The sequence below is a fragment of the Grampus griseus genome, assembly GCF_964374135.1.
Source record: "Grampus griseus genome assembly, chromosome: 7".
NCBI classification, from domain to species: domain Eukaryota; kingdom Metazoa; phylum Chordata; class Mammalia; order Artiodactyla; family Delphinidae; genus Grampus; species Grampus griseus.
The window spans coordinates 103,894,511-103,917,209 of NC_139001.1; the positions used below are offsets into that span (position 1 = coordinate 103,894,511).

General features: G+C 42.1%; 1 protein-coding gene across 5 annotated transcripts in view; it reads right to left on the reverse strand.

Moving 5' to 3' along the window:
- CLASP1 (cytoplasmic linker associated protein 1) overlaps nucleotides 1-22,699 on the reverse strand; it is a 268,179-nt gene that overhangs the window by 146,536 nt on the left and 98,944 nt on the right. For all 5 annotated transcript variants that reach the window (XM_082658008.1, XM_082658009.1, XM_082658007.1 and 2 more), the window contains one exon: nucleotides 7,686-7,753. In XM_082658008.1, coding sequence (XP_082514134.1) covers nucleotides 7,686-7,753 — 68 coding nt within the window. The remainder of the gene's footprint in view (nucleotides 1-7,685; nucleotides 7,754-22,699) is intronic.

Here is a 22,699-nt window from a genome sequence, read left to right on the forward strand (position 1 = left end):
CCAGTGGCGAGGCACCAGGCGGGGAGGAAGGTGGGGCCTCTGGGGTGACAGGCAAGTCCTGATTCACACGCCTGGGTGGACAGTGGAGCGGTCGTCCACGGGAGATGTAGAGAGGGAAGCTAGGACAAGGTCATGTTGAGGTGTTCTGGGTTTTGTCTTTGGGACATGAGTCTGGGTACGTGTCTCCAATACATGAAGAAATGTCAGACAGGCAGCTCCTTCACATACGGTTAGCAGCATTGGACGCATTTATGGAAACATGTTATCTGGCTAGTAAACAGAGTTCCGGCCATGGAAAATTATAACCCAGAGGAGAGCACTGCCTGAGAAAGAGAAAGGCATAGAACCGAGCCAGCCTTAAGAATTTAGTGGCAAGTAGCAGAGAGCAAATCTAGAAACAACAGCCCAACAGCAGGAAAAAAACATCAAAAGGAGGTCAGGCCAGAGGAGGCAAGGAGGAAGGATGCTTCCAGGAGGAGGAGATGGGGCTCAGCAGTGTCCAGCATGGTGAGAGGCCAGGCAGGGTGAAGACTGGCAACGCCAGCGGGTGGAGTAGCGAGGCCATCACCCCGTAACAGCGCCGTCAGCTGTGTCGGTGACGTGAGCTGACCCCGAGCCTGGAGCAGTCTGAGGAGGTGACTAGGCGAAGAGACTGAGACAGGGAATACAGATGTTTAAAAAAGCAAACCACAGGACCAAGACGGAGTCACTTACACTAGGCCACACAACCAGAGTGGGGCTGAATACCTAACCCAACTGCTGCTTCAACCTCCCTACCAACTGCGGTCTCACGCCGTCAGTCAGGAATTTCCCAGTCGGCACCAGGGAGGTCACCCGTCTCATGGGCGTCCTCCAGCCCCAGTGAAGGTGAGGTCACTGCCACACAGACCCGTCCCGTCCCCCACAGGTGGGTTACTTTAGCCTGAAATAATCTTTTCTGTTTATGAATTCCTTGCCTTGCCTTTAAAAAACCTTTCCCTTTCTCTACTCCTTTTGGAGCAACCCCCAGACACACACACCCTCGCTAGATGGGATGCTCCCCAACTCAAGACTCGTTCAGTAAAGCCAAGTAGATCTTTAAAATTTACTCAGTTGAATTTTGTTTTTTTTTTTTTAACACAGACATCTCAGGAGAAGTTTGCTGTACAGGGGAGGAGAGAAGCAGAGCAATGAGAATGGCTGGAGATATACGTATGCGTGTTTTAACCGAACGACACTCGGCATGCTTTAGAGTCAACAGTCCAGACAAAGGGGGGGCGAGGGGTGAGAACAAGTGCAGGCCAACCTCTCTCATGAAGTTAGGTGCAAAAAAACTCCTCGACAAGGTACTCGCAAACCGAACACAACACTGTATAAAAAGAACTGTACACTATGACCAAGTGGGATTTATTCCAGGTATGCAAGAGTGGATTATTACCTGAAAAAAATCCATCAATATAACGTCACAATATCATCAGGCTAAATAAAGAAAAACAATATCAACTGACATCAGAAAAAGCATTTGAAAACAAAAAAAGCAACACCCTAAAAGGAATCCAGATCGGAAAGAGAGAAGTAAAACAATCTCTATTCACAGATTAAATGACCTAGTATATAGAAAATCCTAAGGAATCCACTGGAGAGGAAAAATCTAGCTAAAAAATGGGTTAAGCAAGGTTGCCAAATACAAGATCAAGTATAAAATTCTACTTTATTTCTATATGCTGGCAAAGAACAATCCAAAAATAAAATGAAGAAAAGAATTATATTTCCAATATGACCAAAAAGAATAAAATACTTAGGAATAAATTTAACCAAAGTAGTGCAAGACTTATAAATTAAAAACTACAAAACATTGTTGAAAGAATTCCAAGACCTAAATAAATTGAAAGGTATCTTACATTAATGGATTAGAAGGCTTAATGCTGTTAAGATGGTAATATTTCTCAAACTGGTCGACAGGTTCAACACAGTCCCTACCAAAATCCTGTAATTCATATGGAAATGCAAGGAACCCAGCAGAGTCAAAACAATCTTGAAAAGAAGAACAAAGTTGAAAAGCACAAACTTCAACCCAAATGTCCTTCAACTGTTGAGTGGATCAACAAAACATGGTGTATTTATAAAAAAAAAAAGTTATTCAGCCATAAGAAGGAATGAAGTACTGACATATGCTACCAGGTGGATGAACCTTGAAAATATTAAGTGAAAGAAGCCATACACCATATGATTCCATTTATAGAAAATGTCCAGAACAGGCAAATCCACAAAGACAAAAGACAGGTTGTCAGGGACTGGAAGGACAGGGAAACAGCTAGTGCTAATGGGCACAGGTTTTCTTGGGGCTGCTGACAATTTTCTAGAATTAGACAGTGGTGATAACTGCACAATTTTCTGAATATATGAAAAACCACTGAATTATGCACTTTCACAAAGTGAATTTTTTTTGGTATGAATTATATCTTAATATTTAAAATATGCTGATGATCAGGCTTCCCTGGTGGCGCAGTGGTTTAGAATCCGCCTGCCAATGCAGGGGACACGGGTTCGAGCCCTGGTCCGGGAAGATCCCACATGCCGTGGAGCAACAAAGCCCGTGCAGCACAACTACTGAGCCTGCGTCCTAGAGCTCGTGAGCCACAACTACTGAGCCCGTGAGCCACAACTACTGAAGCCTGTGAGCCTAGAGCCCGTGCTCCGCAACGAGAAGCCACCACAAAGAGAAGCCCGCGCACCGCAACAAAGAGTAGCCCCTGCGAGCCGCAACTAGAGAAAGCCTGCACGCAGCAATGAAGACCCAACACAGCCAAAAATAAATAAATAAAATATGCTGATGATTTCAGAAAAAAGTCCAACACCCATTTGTAATAAAAAGCCAGATAAGCAGGAATGAGGTAGTAGAACTACCTCATCTTGCTAATGAACACCTACAAAAAGACCTACAGTTAACATCAAACTTAGTTATGGAAAACCTAGGACTGGGAACCAGGCAAGGAGTCCCACTCTCACCATCCTTATTTTACATATGGCAGAAGTTCTAGCCAGTGCAATAAGGCAAGAAAAGGAAAGAAAAAGTATACACATCTGAAAGAGACAAAACTGTTCCTGCTTGTGGATGACATGACTGTCTACGCAGAAAATCCCAAGGAGCCAACAAAAACTCCTAGAACTAACAAGAAAGTTCAGAAAGGTTGTGATACAAGCTGTATAAAGAGCAAGCAGGAGAAAGCAGAGGGTGGATGGGTTGAAAAAAGTAGAAGACTCAATGGTCTGAAGTCCAGAAGAGTTCAAAGAATGCTTTTACACTGGAAGTCAGTGGGCAAATAAAAAGGAGAAGCTGGGTCGGGGGGGCGGGGACTTTTATTCTGCTGCTACTGCAGCTTCTCTATGCTACCTGCTACCTAAATGTTCAATGGCTCCAGCAAAGAAGAAAATGAGGTGGTTTATTTTTTGACAGCAATTAAACACCTTGCTGGTCTCCCAAAGTTACTGATGAGAGACCAAGCTATTTGGGTTAGGAATTCTAAAACCTTTATATATGCGCCTTTCTGTTATTCTATTCTGGCTCTAACAATTAAAACAGTAAGTCTACGCATCAACAGGCATACCTCGTTTCAGTGCACTTTTTCATTACTGTGCTTTGCAGGTACTGCGTTTTTTTGGTTTTGTTTTTTTTACAAATTGAAGGGTTTGTGGCAAACCTGCGTCAAGCAAATCTACTGAAGCCATTTTCCCAAACAGCACTTGCTCCCTTTGTGTCTCTGTGTCACATTTTGGTAATTCTCACAATATTTCCAACTTTTCCATTATTACTGTATTTGTCATAATGATCTGTGATCAGTGATCTTTGATGTTACTATTGTAAAAAGATTATGACTTGCTGAAGGGTCAGATGATGTTTATCATTTTTTTAGCAAATAAAGTATTTCTTAATTAAGGTATGTACACTGTATTTTTTTTCCAGATATAATGCTATCGCACCCTTAAAAGACTACAGTATGGTGTCAACGTAACTTTTATATGCACTGGGAAACCAAAAACTCCATGTGACCCATTTTTTCGCTTTACTGCAGGGGTCTGGAACCGAACCTGCAATGCCTCCTAAGTATGCCTCTACAGTAAAAAGCTGAACAGGTCTCTAAGAAATTTTGAGTTAAGGCTTTCTTACAATCTGTTATTTTTTAACACAGAGCCTAAGAGAACTGTTTCCATCCTCAACCCTACCCCTATAAGCACACACACACACACACACACACACACACACACACGGACACACGGACACACACGGACACGCACACATACATATGCACATTTCACAAAAATAAGGAAACGGGGGGCAATGTTCACACCTGGACAATTAGAATAAAACGTTGCTGGGATGCTCCCAATGCCACAGGGTTTTGGTATTCCTGATGATTAAATCATATTGTCAGTTCATTAAAACTCACAGAGTATTCAAGATATATGTGAATCAAGCCATCATGCTGTATCCCTTAAACTTATACAGTGACATAGGTCAATTATTTCTCAATAAAACTGGGGAAAAAATACTCATGGAGTGCATATATATAATCTTCTAGGCAAGGCCTCCAACATGGTGTGGTCTTTCTCCCCATTGCCAGCACCGTAATGAGATTCTGTCTCATATATAATAAAGGCATGAAGCACAAACTTGCTTTGCTGCCACCAATGCTACCTCCTCGCCCATTACTTTCCATCTTGGTGTCAACAAGTTTTAAACTGGAAAACCACACGAATACACACACACACAATAAAAGCATGTGTCAAGCCGGTCTCTTCAATAAGTGATGCTGGGAAAACTGGACAGCTACATGTAAAAGAATGAAATTAGAACACTCCCTAACACCATACAGAAAAATAAACTCAAAGTGAATTAAAGACCTAAATGTAAGGCCAGACACTATAAAACTCTTAGAGGAAAGCATAGAGCACTCTCTGACATAAATCGCAGCAAGATCTTTTTAGACCCACCTCCTACAGTAATGAAAATAAAAACAAAACAAAAAAAAACAAATGGGACACAATTAAACTTAAAAGCTTTTGCACAGCAAAGGAAACCATAAACAGAAAGAAAAGACAACCCTCAGAATGGGAGAAAATATTTGCAAATGAAGCAACTGACAAGGGATTAATCTCCAAAATATACAAACAGCTCATGCAGCTCAATATCAAAAAAACAACCCAGTGAAAAAAACGGGCGCAAGACCTAAATAGACATCCCTCCAAAGAAGATATACAGATGGCCAACAAACACATGAAAAGATGCTCAACATCACTAATTATTAGAGAAATGCAAATCAAAAGCACAATGAGGTATCACCTCACACCGGTCAGAACGGCCATCATCAAAAAATTTACAAACAATAAATGCTGGAGAGTGCGTGGAGAAAAGAGAACCCTCCTACACTGTTGGTGGGAATGTAAACTGGTGCAGCCACTGTGGAGAACAGTATGAGGTTCCTTAAAAAACTAAAAATAGAGCTGCCATATGATCCAGCAATCCCACTCCTGGGCATATATCCAGAGAAAACCATAATTCGAAAAGATACATGCACCCCAGTGTTCACTGCAGCACTATTTACAATAGCCAGGACATGGAAACAACCTAAATGCCTATCAACAGAGGAATGGATAAAGATGTGGTATATATATATATATATATATATATATATATATATATATATATACACACACACACACACACACACAATGGAATATTCTCAGCCATAAAAAGGAATGAAATAGTGCCATTTGCAGGGACGTGGACAGACCTAGAAACTGTCATAACAGAGTGAAGTAAGTCAGAAAGAGAAAAACAAATATCATATAATATCGTTTATATGTGGAATCTAGAAAAATGGTACAGATGAACTTATTTGCAAAGGAGAAACAGAGACACAGATGTAGAGAACAAACTTATGGATACCAAGAGGGGAAGGGGGGGGTGGGTGGGATGAACTGGGAGATTGGGCTTGACATATATACGCTACTGTGTATAAAACAGATAACTAATGAGAACCTGCTGTACAGCACAGGGATCTCTACTCAGTGCTCTGTGGTGACCTAAATGGGAAGGAAATCCAAAAAAGAGGGGATATATGTATACATATAGCTGATTCACTTTGCTGTACAGCAGAAACTAACACAACATTGTAGAGCAACTATACTCCAATAAAAAAATAATAAGCGTAAAACAAAACGAAATAAAAAACAAAAAAATAAATACAAAATAAAAGCACGCGTCTAGCAATTGGCTGGACAGCTCTGCCCACACACACTGTCAACCCCCCTCATCGCTGGTCTCAGCTCTACCAATGATACAGTTGAAAGCACATAGAAAAGTATATATAAAAGTAGAGGGTAATATGCAGAAATTATGCCATGGTTAAAACTGCAAACAAATTATACAGTTATAGGAAAATTACTTAGAATACAGAAAAATGAAAACTGATTTGCTGGTGATAGCAGAATCGTAATTAATCTTTCTTTTAATACTGTAACGATTTTACAAATGTATGAAAAAGAAATTTTAAAAAAGCATTTTATAAGAAACATGCTATTTAAAAACAAATTCCGTACTGGTAACGACGGGTACACAACTAGAGTGTGAGCTTAAAGACCTGGATTCTGTTTCCTGCTCTGCCCTCAAGTACTATGTCCCTTTGCAGGAAATCACTCAAACTTAACAGCCTCAAGATAGTCAAAATCTGAAGGCTATGCTATGATCTCAGATCACTAGCAATCCTGAAACAGCTATGATACAATGATGTATCCAACGTTAGAAAACTTCTTGTTGGCAACGGACTTTCTGATGACTTCCAAATGGCGTTAAGGATAGAGAAGAGAAAAAAAAAACAAAGTTCTTACCCTCATGAATAAACAAAAAAACAGTTCTGCAGTAATATTCATTGAGGAGGAAAGTCACGCCAGGTGAGGGCAGAGAGCGTTCCCTTACAACACTGGGTGTGCTGTTCTGGACGCCTGTGTAATGAAGCGAGACTGCAGCCGAGCTCTGGGTGGGATAAGGAGGAGGTCCTAATGACAGCTGGGAACAAGAGCCTCAAGCAGAAGGAATCACAAGCACAGAGGCCCTGAAGCAGGAGAAACATGCTAAAAATTAGCAAGGAAGCCAACAGGCTGGAGCCAAGAGAACTTTCAGGAAGAACAATGGTAGATGACCTCAGAATGGGGGCTGCAGGTCAGGCAGGGCCCAGTGGGGCACCGTGAGTCACTGCGCTGGGAAACCTCTGGGGGATTCTGATGAACAAGGGATTAACGTTACTTGCACTACATTCTAAATGGATCAGTCTGGCTGCTGAGTGAAAAACAGACTTTAGGTGTGGGGAGAGAATAAAATCAGGAGTGCAGGCAAAACATCGTGATGGCTTGTACTAGGAGGAGAGGAGCAGGTACACAGGGAATCTTTGGGATTCTAGATGTATTTTTAAAAATAAAGGCAACAGGATTAGCTGATGGATTCAGTGTAGGTTATAAAAGAAAGTCAATGACAACTCCATAGTTTCGAGCTTGGGAAAGTAGGTAAATGGAGGTTAAATCTTGAGACCTAGAAACTCCTATCAAGGTATCAAATTCAGCTATTCAGGAATAGCATATAATGTAAGTAATACTTATGCTAAAAGTGGAAGTGAAGAAGCAAAAGTAGAATGGTTGCTTTTTCTACTCACCATTTGCAGACTGTATCATGTTTCCAGATTTTTGGACTTCATCAAATTTTGTAAAAATTACATTCAACCTGTATGAAAAATATATATATATATATTATACAAACTATTAACCATATTACAATTACATTAACATATTTACAATCATAGTATACACTGAAGGTGAGTCTCACTCATTGATAACAGACCCATCTAACAACAGTAGCTATGCTAACAGCATTATCAATAGCCAACAATGAGTGGGCACCTGCTTATTACAAGCCAAGCACCGACCTAAGCTCTACCTGAAAAATCTCCTTTGATTCTTGCAACAGCTGTATAAGGGGTTATCAGTATCCCCATACGACAGACGAGAAAATCAAAACCCCCTTACTTAAGGTAACACACTTGGTCAGAGTAGAGATGCCAGCCCTGAGAATAAGAACCCAGAGCCCAGGCTCTCAGACATTATACTAAGCTGACTGACGTCTCTACACAAAATGTATGCATCATGAAAACTGTTTATATCTCCTATTTCTGTCTAAGCACAGACTGCTGATTACTCAGGACAAAGATTTTCAAAATGCATTGATATTACAGTACAAAGGCTTTTCTGTGACTTTTGCTTATTTTAAAAATGCTGTAAATAATTTCTCTAGAAGCAAATGTTGTGACTGGATAATCCTCAGCTTAAAAATCTGCATGACATGTATATTCTATTAGTGGATCATTTTCACCGTGACATTTTAAAAGAAGCAAAACTCTTTAACCACCAAATATTCCATCCTAGTGACACCGAAAATGAGAGGAAAACTGGGGGTGGGGGTGGGGTTTACCTTGTAGGAAAACTCAAGAAAAAAGAGGCTTTCCGAACGAAACACAGATATATTGGAATAAGCCTAAAGGTTGAGATTCCAAAGTCACGCACTTTTGCATTGAAACCTACGCCACCCACTTCCAGGACTAGACTAGAAACGTTAGCACTTTCCTACAAACCAGCCTGTCATACAAGCTCTAATCATTTCAAACATGTTTGATTTCCTTTCCAACCAGGATGGAAGCCCCTTGGGTATAGGAATGGGACCTATATTATCTTTGGTATTCTGTGTACACCACACATCACATCATGCCGGAGGGTGACATCACCGAATGAGAAGGCTGGTGCCTGGTCCCGCCCCCGCGCGCATGGTGGAAAACTAGGTAGTTCACACACTCCGGTCTCAGCTCATGCACTCGTTCATTGGCTGAGCCAGCACTGAGCTAGCTAGATGCTGAGTGTGGGAAGGTCCCACCCTCTAGAGCGCCTACTTACCTCTACTTCATTCTATTCTACTTAGACTGTGACATTCTAGGAAACAAGGGAGCCAAAAATACTCATAAGCAAACACGAGGTAAGTGAAGGGGATGAACCAGCCTGATAACACGGCCCCTCCCGCTTCCCGTCCCATGGCGGATATTGATCTTTTCAACCCATCTTTCCATCTAAGTCCAGGTGTAGCCTCAGAATCCTTCCCAAAACTGCTCCAGGCAGCTACGACCAATGAATCAAAGTCGGCACTGAGTTAAAGTTCTATTTGTCATCCCAGGACCAGATGAGTAAAACTGTTGCTCACTTGCAACTCCCGTGGTTACTAACAATCTGGAAAGATGCCTTAGAATCAAGTTCTTATGATGTTTCCATCACCTGCCCTTTGATAAGTAACAAAGATCCCCACTGGCTTAACAAGCCCATAAATAATATCCCTACACAGGTTGCCGGGGCCTGCCCTGACCAAGTTACCACTTTATTGCATCACAGCCACACCCTCTGACATGAGCATGTCTGCAAGGCTGCACATGGGGACAAAGGGCACCTCCAGCTGGTTGTCCCTGAAATCACTGGGAGGGGCGAGTATTTCCTCCGTTCCTGGGAGAGCGTTCACCATTATCGATGGCAACGGTGGAAGCACCTGTAGATTCTCTGTAGCTCGCAGGTAGGGTCTCCTCACAGCGGCCACAGGACCCACAACCGGTAGGCCCAGACGACTAGGTATGGGAAGGCTAAGATGATTACCGTTGTTGGCACCTGCACCATAATTCAGAATTACTTCAGGCAGCCGTGCTTTCCAGCTCCTGCCTCAACAGCTTCCTAGACAATGGCTCCTGTCCAGATGACCACCCCCGGATCGCAGGAGCCTGGCTTTATGACAGCTCAAGAGCAACAAAACCTCCCCTGGGAATGCCTTCTGTCTCCTAGCCCTGAGCACAGCAATACAAAATGCCTCTCCCAGGACCTACCAACTTGCACAAGTCTGAAAGGGTGAGTTTTACAGGTTCAAAGACGTTGAATACATAACTAATGATTACCCTCTGAAGGCACCAATTTTTTTTGCACTTTCTAAATTTTAAATCTTTGGATCTCAAATATAAAATAAATTTCTTCACTAGTTTGACAAATAACCCAATACCATTTTCCTCTGATTTTTCTGAATTTAAATTTTATTTTCAACTCTTCAATGCAACTGGTGTTTATTTTACTGTAAGATTTAGATCTAATTACGCCTTCCTAGAATATTTTATAAGTTTAAAATAATCTCCTAAAAGCAAATACTAGTAATCTCATGGTAAACAAGCTCCAGTTCTACACTCAGTTTATAATTGGCTTTTCAGTCCACTACTCTGAAATATGAGTACGTACCAAGGATTATAAACTATATGAGCAAAGCTTGTAATATGAAAAAGAGAGACCAAAAGGAACACACACATACCCCACCCCCAAATCCCAATTTAGAGAAAAGACTACGAACAGATTGTTTGTTTGTTTGTTTGTTTGCGGTACGCGGGCCTCTCACTGTTGTGGCCTCTCCCATTGCGGAGCACAGGCTCCGGATGCACAGGCTCAGCAGCCATGGCTCACGGGCCTAGCCGCTCTGCGGCATGTGGGATCTTCCCGGACCCGGGCACGAACCCGTGTCCCCTGCATCAGCAGGCAGACTCTCAACCACTGCACCACCAGGGAAGCTCCAAACAGTTTTTAATATATTACTTATATTTCCAAAGAGATGAGAAAATATTTTAATTATAAAAGCACACAGGGGGCTTCCCTGGTGGCACAGTGGTTGAGAGTCTGCCTGCCAGTGCGGGGGACACGGGTTCGAGCCCTGGTCTGGGAGGATACCACATGCTGCAGAGCGGCTGGGTCCGTGAGCCACAACTGCTGAGCCTGCGCGTCTGGAGCCTGTGCTCCGCAACAAGAGAAGCAGCGATAGTGAGAGGCCCGCGCACCGCGATGAAGAGTGGCCCCCGCTTGCCCCAGCTGGAGAAGGCCCTCACACAGAAACGAAAACCCAACACAACCATAAATAAATAAATAGATAAATAAATAAATAAATAAAATTTTTTTTTTTTAAAAAAGAATGCAACACAATTCTTTAAAAAAAAAAAAAAAGCACACGGGGAGGAGCCCTTCAAAATGGCACCATAAGGACCTCTGAAAATTTGCTCCTCCAAAGAAGCAAAGAAAACATCAGCAAAATCAAGTTTTCCAAAACTGGAAATTAAACAAAGGCTTGCAACAATCCGAGCATTCTTCAAGCAAAAAGGCTGAATCTTGGTAAGAACAGTAAGTTTTCAATTGCTTTGCAAGTGCCCTATTTCCATCTCCACTCAGGCTGAAAACCAACAGCCTCACAACCACTAGAAAAAGTTGAACAAGTCTGGAGCCCCTAAGAATCCGCATTCCCAGGGAACTGTCATTATCTGACCTGCCTGGCATATCCCTGAACCCCCATTCACAGGGCTTGTCTTTATCGCATCTCACTCAGAGCATGCTCAGTGTGAGACCCTTTTCCCTGAGGCCACAATCAAAAAGAATCCACAATGACTATTTAACACGGCAATAACCGCTGGGGCACAGAAACTGACCAAAAAACTTATAAGGAAAAACTGGAGGATGAGATGTTCTCAGGAAACTTTGAAAAGCTCTGACACATTCCTGGGAATCTAGAAGATCACATATATGGACAAGGCTGTGTGCATGCCTGAGAATGACCCAAGGCACTAACGTCTCACCTCTGGCTGACCGTGAGATTCTGCACAAGCAGGCAGTAAAGAGACATAAAGGCAGTAACTTATAAACTGCCTGCCAGAACACTGAAAGCACGTCCCAACATACAGAGCCTTCAGCAAAGGGACTGAAGGAAACCCCTGTCCAATCATCAGCTGAATGCTAACCTAACCAAGGACAGATGACTACAGTAAACACACACAACCAAAAAATACAGACTTTACAGCATTAGTTCAGATAAGTCACTAAACAAGCAATGAGCAGCGAAAACAACACCAACAACAGCAAGCCTGGGGAAAATATAAGAACCAAGGTCTCACCAAATACAGAATATCAATGAAGAGATGGAAAACATAAGAATCATACAGAAATTCTCGAAATGAAATTAAACATTTATAAACAACTAAAATTAAAAATTCAGGGCTTCCCTGGTGGCGCAGTGGTTAAGAATCCGCCTGCCAATGCAGGGGACACGGGTTCGAGCCCTGGTCCGGGAAGATCCCACATACTACGGAGCAACTAAGCCCATGCGCCAGAACTACTGAGGCTGTGCTCTACAGCCCACGAGCCACAACTACTGAAGCCCGTGTGCCACAACTACTGAAGCCTGTGCGCCTAGAGCCCATGCTCTGCAACAAGAGAACCCACCGCAATGAGAAGCCTGCGCACCGCAACAAAGAGTAGTCCCTGCTCGTTGCAACTAGAGAAAGCCCGCACACAGCAACGAAGATCCAATGCAGCCAAAAAATAAATAAATAAAATAAATAATTTTTTTAAAAAAATAAAAATAAAAATTCACTAGAGAGGCTCAACAGTGACTTGGGAGAAAAAGCAGCAGCAAACTTGCAGATGAGTCAATTGACACCATCATGTCTGAGAAACAGAAGAAAAATGAACAGGAAAAATAAATAAATAAATAAACAGAGCCTCAGAGATTATCTTCTTACTATACCAACATACACTTAATTGGAATCCCAGAAGGAGAAGGGAAAGGAAAAAGGACAGAAAAAATATGTGAAGAAATAATGACCGAAAACGTTCTAAATTCATGAAGCTCAACAAACTCCCAATGGGATAAACTTAAAGAGATCCTAACCTAGACACATAATAAGCAAAGGATTAAAAGAAAAGACAAAGAGAACACCTTGAAAACAACAGAGAAGCCATTCATCACGTACAAGGGCTCCCCAATAAGATTGGTAACCGATTTTTCATTAAAAACAATGGAGGCAAATGTAAAATAGACAGCTAGTGGGAAGCAGCCGCATAGCACAGGGAGATCAGCTCAGTGCTTTGTGACCACCTAGAGGGGTGGGATAAGGAGGGTGGGAGGGAGATGCAAGAGGGAGGAGATATGGGGATATATGTATATGCATAGCTGATTCACTTTGTTATAAAGCAGAAACTAACACACCATTGTAAAGCAATTATACTCCAATAAAGATGTTTAAAAAAAAAAACAAAAAACAAAAAACAATGGAGGCCACGCAGCTGTGGGATAATATATTCAAAGTCCTGAAACTAAAAATCTCAACCAAGAATTCTATATCCAACAAAATCAACCTTCAAAAATGAAGCGGAGAATCCTCTCTGGACCAAAGACACTTCAGTATTTACATGAAGCCATACTACCAATATAATAAAGTGCAGACTTGGGGCATGGTGGCGGGGGCCGGGGGGATGAAGGAGAATTTAGGACATTTCTTGATAAGCAAAAAATAAAATAAGACTCCGAATTGAAATGAAAGAACACAGTACAAGAGCCCAAATCCACATGGAGACATAAAGAACACCAGTAAAAGTTCAGTCAGCCTTCCATATTCATGGGTTCCACATCTGGGGATTCAACCAACCATGGACCAAAAAGATGTTTTTTTAATTTTAGAAAGTTCCAAAAAAGAAAACTTGAATTTGTCACATGCCAGCAACTATTTACATAGGATTTACATTGTGTTTAGGTATTTTAAGTAACCTAGAGATGGTTTAAAGCATACAAGAGGATAAGTTATATGCAAATACTACACCATTTTATATAAGAGACTCGAGCAACCATGGATTTTTGGCATCCACAGGGGGTCCTGGAACCAATCCCCCACACATCACAAGAGGTGATGAAAAACTACAAAGGTAAATATAAAACACAGGTAAACATAAAAGACAGTACAAATGTTATTTTTTTGTTGTTAACTCTTCGCTGGTCCTACATGACTTAAAAGGACACTGAATAAAGCAATAATTATAAAACTGTATGTTGGCTAGCTTATAATGTACAAAGGTGTAATCTGTATAACAAGAATAGCAACAGAGAGGTGGGGAGAAAATAGGGCTATGTAGGAATAAAGTTTTTAATACTAAAATTAAGAATAATAATTCAAACTAGACTGCTATAATTTAAGATGTTAATTGAAATCCCCAGAACAAACACACTAATAATTCCATAAAACAAACAGCAAGAAAATTAAACTGGCATACTAGAAAATATCTATTTATTACAAAATAAGGCAGTAATGAAAGGATAGAGGAATAAGAAAGTCATGACATACAGAACACAAAGAGCAAAATAAAATAGCAGTAATAGTGTACCTTATCAGTACTACATTAAATATGAATGGATTAAACACTTCAATTAAATGGCAAAGATTTTCAAGTTGAATAAACAAACAAGACCCAACTACATGCTATCTGCGAGAGATTCATTTTAGACACAAAGACACAAAGGTTGAAAGTAAAAGGATGTAAAAAGATAATCCATGCAAACAGTGTTCAAAACAGACCTAGGTTGTCTATAGTAATATCAGACAGTATAGACTTCAAGACAAAAATTGCTACCACGGACAAAGAAGGACATTTTTACAGTGATAAAAGTATCAGTGTATCAGAAAGACACAATTATAAGCACCTAAGAACAGAGCCCCAAAATATATGAAACAAAAAGTGACAGAACTGAAGAGAGAACTAGGTAATTCATCAGTATCAACAGAAGACTTCAATACTGCACATTTCAAATACAGATTCTTCTCAAGTGCACATGGAACATTCTCCAGGACAGACCACATGTTGGGCCATAAAACAAGCCGCAATAAACTTGAAAGAACCAAAACCACAGAACACAGAAATTATGATCTCTGACCACAATAGGAAAAAATTAGAAATGAATAACAAATAGAAATGGGAAAGTTACAAATAATGTAGGAATTTAACAAAACAACCCTAATAACAAACAGGTCAAAGATGAAAATAAAAGGGAAATTAGATACTACTTTGAGATGAATGAAAATGAAAGTACAACATACCGAGTGAAATAAGTCAGACAGAGAAAGACAAATGCTGTATGATATTACTTATATGTGGAATCTAAAAAAAAAAAAAAACTAGTGAATATAACAAACAAACAGACTCACAGATATAGAGAACAAACTAGTGGTTACCAGTGGGAAGAGGAAAGGGAGAGGGGCAAAATAGGGGCATTAAGAGGTACAAACTATTAGGTATAAAATAAGCTATAAAGATATATCGTACAACAAAGGAAATATAGCCAGCATTTTATAATAACTATAAATGGAGTATAACCTTTAAAAATTGTGAATCACTGTTTTGTACACCTGTAACTTATGTAACATTGTACAACAACTATACTTCAAAAAAAAAGCACAACGAACCAAAACTTCTGAAATGCAGCCAAACAAATGCCTATAAGAAAACAAAGACCCCAAATCAATAACTTAAACTTCACCTTAAAAAACTGAGAGGAAAAAAAAAAAAAGCAAACCAAATCAAGCAAAAGGAAGGAAATAACAAAGATTAGAGTAGAAATATATGAAACAGGGAAGAGAGAAACAATAGAGAAAAATCAACAAACCAAAAGTCAGTTCTTTGATCAACAAATTTGAGAAACTTTTAGCTAGATAGATCAGAAGAAAGAAGACTCAAATTACTGAAATAAGAATATGAAAGAATGCACATTACTACTGTCCTTACAAAAATAAAAAGGATCACAGGAGAACACTATGAACAACAGTATGTGAAAAATCAGTTAACTTAGATAAAATGGACAAATTCCTGGACAGACACAAACTACCAAAACTGACACAAGAAGAAACAAAATCTGAATAGACCTATAACAAGTAAAGAAATTGAATTCAGGAATCAAAACTGCATCCCTAAAGCAAAGCCCAGGCCCAAATGGCTTCACCTGTGGTGAATTCTAACAAATGTTTAAAAAAGAATTAGCACCAATCCTTCACAAACTCTTTCAAAATAGAGACCAGAATGGGAGAAACTGTGAGCAGGGGAGGACAGAATAAGGGAACTCTCTTGTCCTTTCCAGTCAGTTTTTCTATAAAACGAAAACTGCTCTAAAAAATAAGTCTACTAATTAAACAAATATATATATACCCCTAAAAAACAGAAGAGGAGGGAATGCTTTCTATGAGGCTAATATTACAGTAACAACAAAACCAGAAAAGACATCACAATAAAAGTACAGACCGATACTCCTTGTGAATCCAGCAGAAATAAAAAGAGTGTACACCATAACCAAGTGATATTTGTCCTAGGAATGCAGAGTTGGTTTAATATCTCAAAATCAATTAATATAATACAACATATCAAGAGAATAAAAAACAAAGTTACATAATCCTCTCAGTAGATGTGGAAAAAGTATTTGAAAAAATCCAACATCCTTTCATGATAAAAACACTCAAGAAACAAGGAATAAACTTTATCAACCTCATAAAGTCATACAGAAAAAAACCCAAAGCGAACATTATAAAATATGGTGTGAGACTGAAAGCTTTTCTTCTAAGATCAGGACAGGACAATGCTGTCCCCTCTCAGCACTTCTATTCAACATCTTACTGGAAGTTCCAGCCAGGGCTTTTAGGCAAAAAAAGAGGAAATAAAAGGCACCTAGATTGGAAAGGAAGAAATAAACTCTCTCTACTGGCAGACGACATATCTTGTATTTAAAAATCCCAAGAAGTCCACGGCAAAACCTTTAGAACCAGGGAGTTCAGCAAGGTTGCAGGATTCAAGATCAATACAAAAAAATCAATTGTATTTCCCTACATTTACAATGAACCATCTGAAATTGAAATTTAAAAATTCTGCTTACAATAGCACCAAAAGAAAATACATAGGAATTAATTTAACAAAGGAAGTGTAAGACTTGTCTGTCCACTGGACACTACTAAGCAATTGCTGAAAGTAATTAAAGACTTTTAAAAATGGAAAGACATTCCACGTTCATGGACTGGAAGGCAATGTTGTTAAGATGGCACTATTCCCCAAACTCATTACAGATTCAGTTCCTACCAAAATCCCAGCTGTCCTTTTTTGCAGAAATTGACAAACACATCATAAAATTCACATGGACACAAAAGGCACCCGGAACAGCCAAAACAATCTTTAAAAGAACAAACGTGGATTTCGAAAGTTACTACAAAGTTAAATTAATCAAGACAATGTGCTACCAGTAGAAGGACAGGCATACAGATCAATGGAATAAGAATTGAGATTACAGAAAGAAATTTTTTTTTTGGCCACCCCGCGTGGCTTATGGGATTTTGTTCCCTGAGCAGGTATTGAACCCGGGCTCTCTTAACCACTGGACCGCCAGGGAATTCCCAAGAAACCTTTATATTAGTGGTCAGCTGATTTTCAACAAAGGTCCCACAAAGATTCCATGAGGATCAAAAGCACAAAGAGAAACTCATTAGAATGGCTATTTAACAAAACAAAACAAAACAAAACAGGAGATAACAATTGTTGGCAGGATGTGTACTGCAGACAGGAATGCAGAATGGTGCAGCAGCTGCAGGACAGAATGGTGGTTCCTCAAAAAGCTTACATCCAGGGGCTTCCCTGGTGGCGCAGTGGTTGACAGTCCGCCTGCCGATGCAGGGGACACGGGTTCGTGCCCTGGTCTGGGAGAATCCCACATGCCGCGGAGCGGCTGGGCCCGTGAGCCATGGCCGCTGAGCCTGCGCGTCCGGAGCCTGTGCTCCGCAACGGGAGAGGCCACAACAGTGAGAGGCCCGTGTACCACAGAAAAAAAAAAAAAAGCTTACACCCTAAAGAACTGAAAGCAGGGGATGGGACAGATATTTGTACACCCATTTTCACAGGAGCATTACTCACAGGGCAAAACTGTGAAGCTATAAATGGGAGAGAAAAATAAGAAAATCAGAAGACCAACTAGTCCAAGGGGTCATTATATTTTTAAAGAAACTGGCCCAGATCTAGACAGCATGAGGTTCCAGCCTGAAAGGCCATCCAAGTGCACAACAAGACATGAAAAGAGTCTCATATAAGACCCATCATCATAAAGCTTCAGACAAACGGTGAGGACAAAGAGAACCGAAGTTACTGACATACAATGAAGAATCAGAATGACTTTGGGTTCTCACTAGAAACACTGAAAGCTGGGACACAAGCAGGGGAGCGGGGACATGAACTTCAACATTCTGGAGAAAAAAAAGGACTTCCAACCTAGATCTCTAAACCCTGACAAACTATCAATACCGAGATAGAATAAAAATATTCTCAGACTCAAAAAACTTTCCTTCTCCACATCTTTTCTCAGAAAGCTACTGGAAGATACTCACCATTATGATGAGGGACAAAACCAAGAAGGACGTCGTCTCCAAGAAACAGCAGGTGCACCTGCAGAGAAAGGTGCAGTGCAGTCCCCGGAGGATGATAAGGTAAGTGAGAGGCAGTGGAGGCGGCTGCTGTGGACTGCAAGGGCAGGCTCAAGGAGACGGACCTGACTCGTACGTCAGTGGGTAGACAGCGCTGGTGCAAGAGGAGCATGCAGACAACTACACAGATGAAGGCAAGACACTAACCCAGGGAAACAGGGTGCACGGGGGTGGGGAGAGACAGTAGAGTCATCAAAGTTCACCAAACGTAAATAGGGAGCTGTGAACAGCCTACACAGCCAGAGAATAAACTAAATGTCGTCCTCATCAAAATGAAAACGTGACTACGTTTGGTGGACGAGGAGACGGTAAGTGCCCCGAGGGAGGGTAGGAGGAAAGAGAGCTGAAATTCACCCTCCGTAATGTGAAGTAAAATTCTTAGATTGACACAAAACTAAGAAACAGCAGTGCATGCACAGTATTTAGAGGCAGAGCAACAGATACAACATAGTCAGTAAAAACAGTTGACGGTGTTTGCCTCTAAGGAAAAATGGCAGGAGAGATAAGGAATTGACGTTTTTCAATGTATCTTGTAAACCTAGTCAACTCTCTCTGTATGAATGACAGAAAATAAAATTTAAAAATGAGAGGGGGGGCTTCCCTGGTGGCGCAGTGGTTGAGAGTCCGCCTGCCGATGCAGGGGACATGGGTTCGTGCCCCGGTCCGGGAAGATCCCACATGCCGCGGAGCGGCTGGGCCCGTGAGCCATGGCCGCTGAGCCTGCGCGTCCGGATCCTGTGCTCCGCAACGGGAGAGGCCACGACAGTGAGAGGCCCGCGTACCGCAAAAAAAAAAAAAATGAGAGGGGGTATTACAGAGCACCTTTCTCATCTGCTTTTGCCCTGGGCCCTCCCTATAACACCAAAGCTTTAGCAAGCAAATTAAAATTAAAAATAAGAAAGCCTCAATTCTCCCCTTAACAATACAATCATGAGATAATAATGGCTAGTGAATGTTTATACAATTTTTATGAACAAATATTATGAGAGCTATTCAAAACTGTAGGTTCACAGGAAGGAAAAGTTTAACAAATAGTTACAATGCATTCGCTGACATGCTTCAGTTCTATCTTCAGTTCTATCTTAAACCATCATCAGATTTCAAGCTGCTGCTGTTTCAGGAGCTTGGTTCCCAGGTGATGGTTCCAGAAGAAAGTTAACACCAGTGATCTTTTTACCAAAGCTTCGCAAACTAAAATACACCATATGGAATGGAAATATATTCTGCCACATACAGTGGGGTGACCGTGAGTGTGCACACAGGCTGACAGCACCTGTCTGTGAAGGGAAGCCTTGGGTAGTGAGTGACAGGGCACCTACCGACGTTTTCCTTAGTTCCAAGCACACCTCACAAATATCCTACGGCGTATGGCCTCGTATAACAGACAGCTAGAAGTGAATCCTGTACTACTTGTTTTCAGAACACATCACGTGTGCGAACTGTGAAAACAATACGTGTAAAACAATGGAAAATGGCCAAATACTACGCTGATGAAGTTCGCAGCTCAGCTGTGCTGACACCCCACGGAGGGGAGACACCTCCTAAAATGAAGACTGGGCCAAACATCTCCACTCCCTTCTCGGGAGGAACATGACTTTAGCCAGCAGATGAAATACTCCAACAACTACTGAACACATGGCCCCAAAGCATGATTCCAGCTCCTCCAAAGTGAAACTGAGAGCATACGAGTCTCTCTTCCCAACTGTGAAATGGGCAAAGAAAACTACTGCCAAAATCAGATCATTACTCTTATTCCCTAAGTCAGGTAGCTGACATTAGGAAGGCATTCTTTTTCATCACGTTATTTCCTAGAGATTCAATTAATCTTCTCAAATACAGCACTCGCTCAATGAACAAACTCGGAAGACGATAACGTTTTTATTCCAGGACTAAGCGCAAGTTTTAGAAAACATCAAGCAAATTCCACACTGTTTTGTTAGTGCTATGGAATCTTGCCAAGCTGAAGACTCCCCTATGCTCTCACACAGTTAACAAAAAAACCCTGTAATGACGTAAAAGAAGTCTAGAATATTCAAGTATTCCAGTCAGCCACTTGGAGCCACACATAGCAGATACTGAATTTCCCAAACAGTATCCCAAACAGTAGGAGATTCTTTCCATGTGTTGTTTCACTTGGACACGGTCCCCAACAAAATTAAGGTGGCGGCCGGAGCCTCTGGCCCTCACAGTGTGAGATCCCACGTAACTGTCTTGTCATAAATACAAAGAAACATGAAGTTTCCGATCCTTTCACTACAGTTTTTAAAGAACTAACAGCCTAGTTCTCTAAGCACTGTGTGTCTGCCAGAGTTTTACAATAATGGCTGTAAAAGATGTGGGTCCATTTCCCTAAGCTCACCCTCTCCTTTCGGTCCAGAATTTTGAGGAAGGATTTTAGCTAACATGAGATAATGGAAACTCTCATTCCTGTTCACAGAGGCTCTAACTCTTCTGTAGCTTCTTTTTAATATTTATTTAATATTTCCTTTTTAAAAGGGGGTGAGGGGTGATGGGGGGAAAGAAACCACATGACTGGGAATCTGGAAGAGAAGGTTCTAACCCCAGCTCCAGGAGGGACCTTACCCGAACCCATCTCCGTGCAGGGGTCCCCAAGACCACCCCAGGTTTCATGATTCACTAGGAGGACTCACAGGCCTCAGCACAGAGTTGCACTCCCAGCTGTGATCATTACGGTAAAAGCGCACAAGGAAAATCAGCAAAGAGAAAGGGCGTGTGGGGTGAAGTCCATGGAAAGCCCAGCAAGCTTCCCACTAGAGTCACAGGCTGAATTCCCCAGCCACAAGCTGTGACGCCGCGGGTGGAACGCCGGCCACTGGGAGAGCTCGCTGAGTCTGAGGGCAGGGCTTACGGGCGCTGGTCACCAGGCACCCCCTGCCTAAGGCTCCGCAATCGCCAGACCCCCGCAGGAGAGCAGGAGGGCAACCACGCCCCGGCCGGGCTGCAGCAAGAGACCCCCCCACTCCCAGCCCACTCTGTGGAAATGGTGGAAGCCCCCCACATCCAAGCTCCCAGCCCGCAGCCCGGGCCACCCCTGCAAGCAGGCCTGCAGAGTGAGCTGCCTCCTGTGCTCATCTCTCTAGATCTCAGTTTCACCATGTCACCTCCCCGTCGTCGGCTGCTACAGCAACCATCGGACACGACCCCCGAATCCCACGGGGAAGACGGGGCGGGTCATGGCCTAGGCTCACCGTGAGCTACTCAGCACAGTGATGCCGTGTGGAAGCAGGAGAGGGTTTCGCTGCCCAAGGCCTGCTTCCCCGACAATGCTGGTGATGTCATCACTCAATAGCCACCCCTACAGCCACCGCTGCTCTCCTGCTCATCTGCACCCTCCAGTTTTCCCTAACAGCCTGGTCAGTACTTTCTAATGCAGCTCCCTCCTAAGCGTTCTCACCGTCTATTCAAAGACCAGAAGGTCGAGGTTCATGAAACACAGGAATTAAAAACCCCCGTTCTCACAGATTGCCTCTTGTAAAAAACACGAAAAGTCGTTGTATTCTCATCTGCTGCCTCTGTCCCACTGAAAGGCTCTCGGTATAAACAGGCGGTCTCTGCCACACTCCCTGCCGACCCCTCCCCCAGGGCTCATGGATCACACTGTCTGCTAGCATGGACTATTTCCAGCACCATTATAAAGTCTTGTAGTGCTTAAAAAAAAAAAAAAAATTACAGGGGCCATGGTGAGAGCAGCACTGGGGTCAGATGTGACTCTCAACAAAGAAAGATGCTCCCCCCCCAGGAGCTCCAGGCACCCCGACTGCAGGGTAAGTCAGGTGGCCCACTTCCGTCACACCTGGCTAAGGGGCATCACGGCAGACGGCTCCTGTATATTTCAACATTCCATCCCACATCGAGATGCCCAAGAGTCTGTAAGCTCTTCTGTGGAACGGGGTGGAGAAAATGAAGAACAGGACTTCAGTCTGAGCCCTGACTTGCTAGCTGGGTGATCTCTCCAGCCACTTCCTGCCGCCGGGCCTCTGCTGTCCCCGTGGACACAGTGACAGGCCAGACAAGCCACTCTGTGAGTCCCATCCAGGCCTAACTTCCCAGGATTTTCATATCACTTTCTCCCACGATGGAATTGACGGGCAAAAGGCTTAGAATTCATTTGGTGTAAGGTTTCCCCATCGTAGGTAAAATCATAGGTGAGTGATTTTTCATTACTTTTAAAATTCTGACTACGACAGAAACATCTGTGGACTCAAGTTGTCCTGGATGTGATAAGACACTGATCTCCTTGCACTGGAGACTTGGACATTGAGACTGGCATT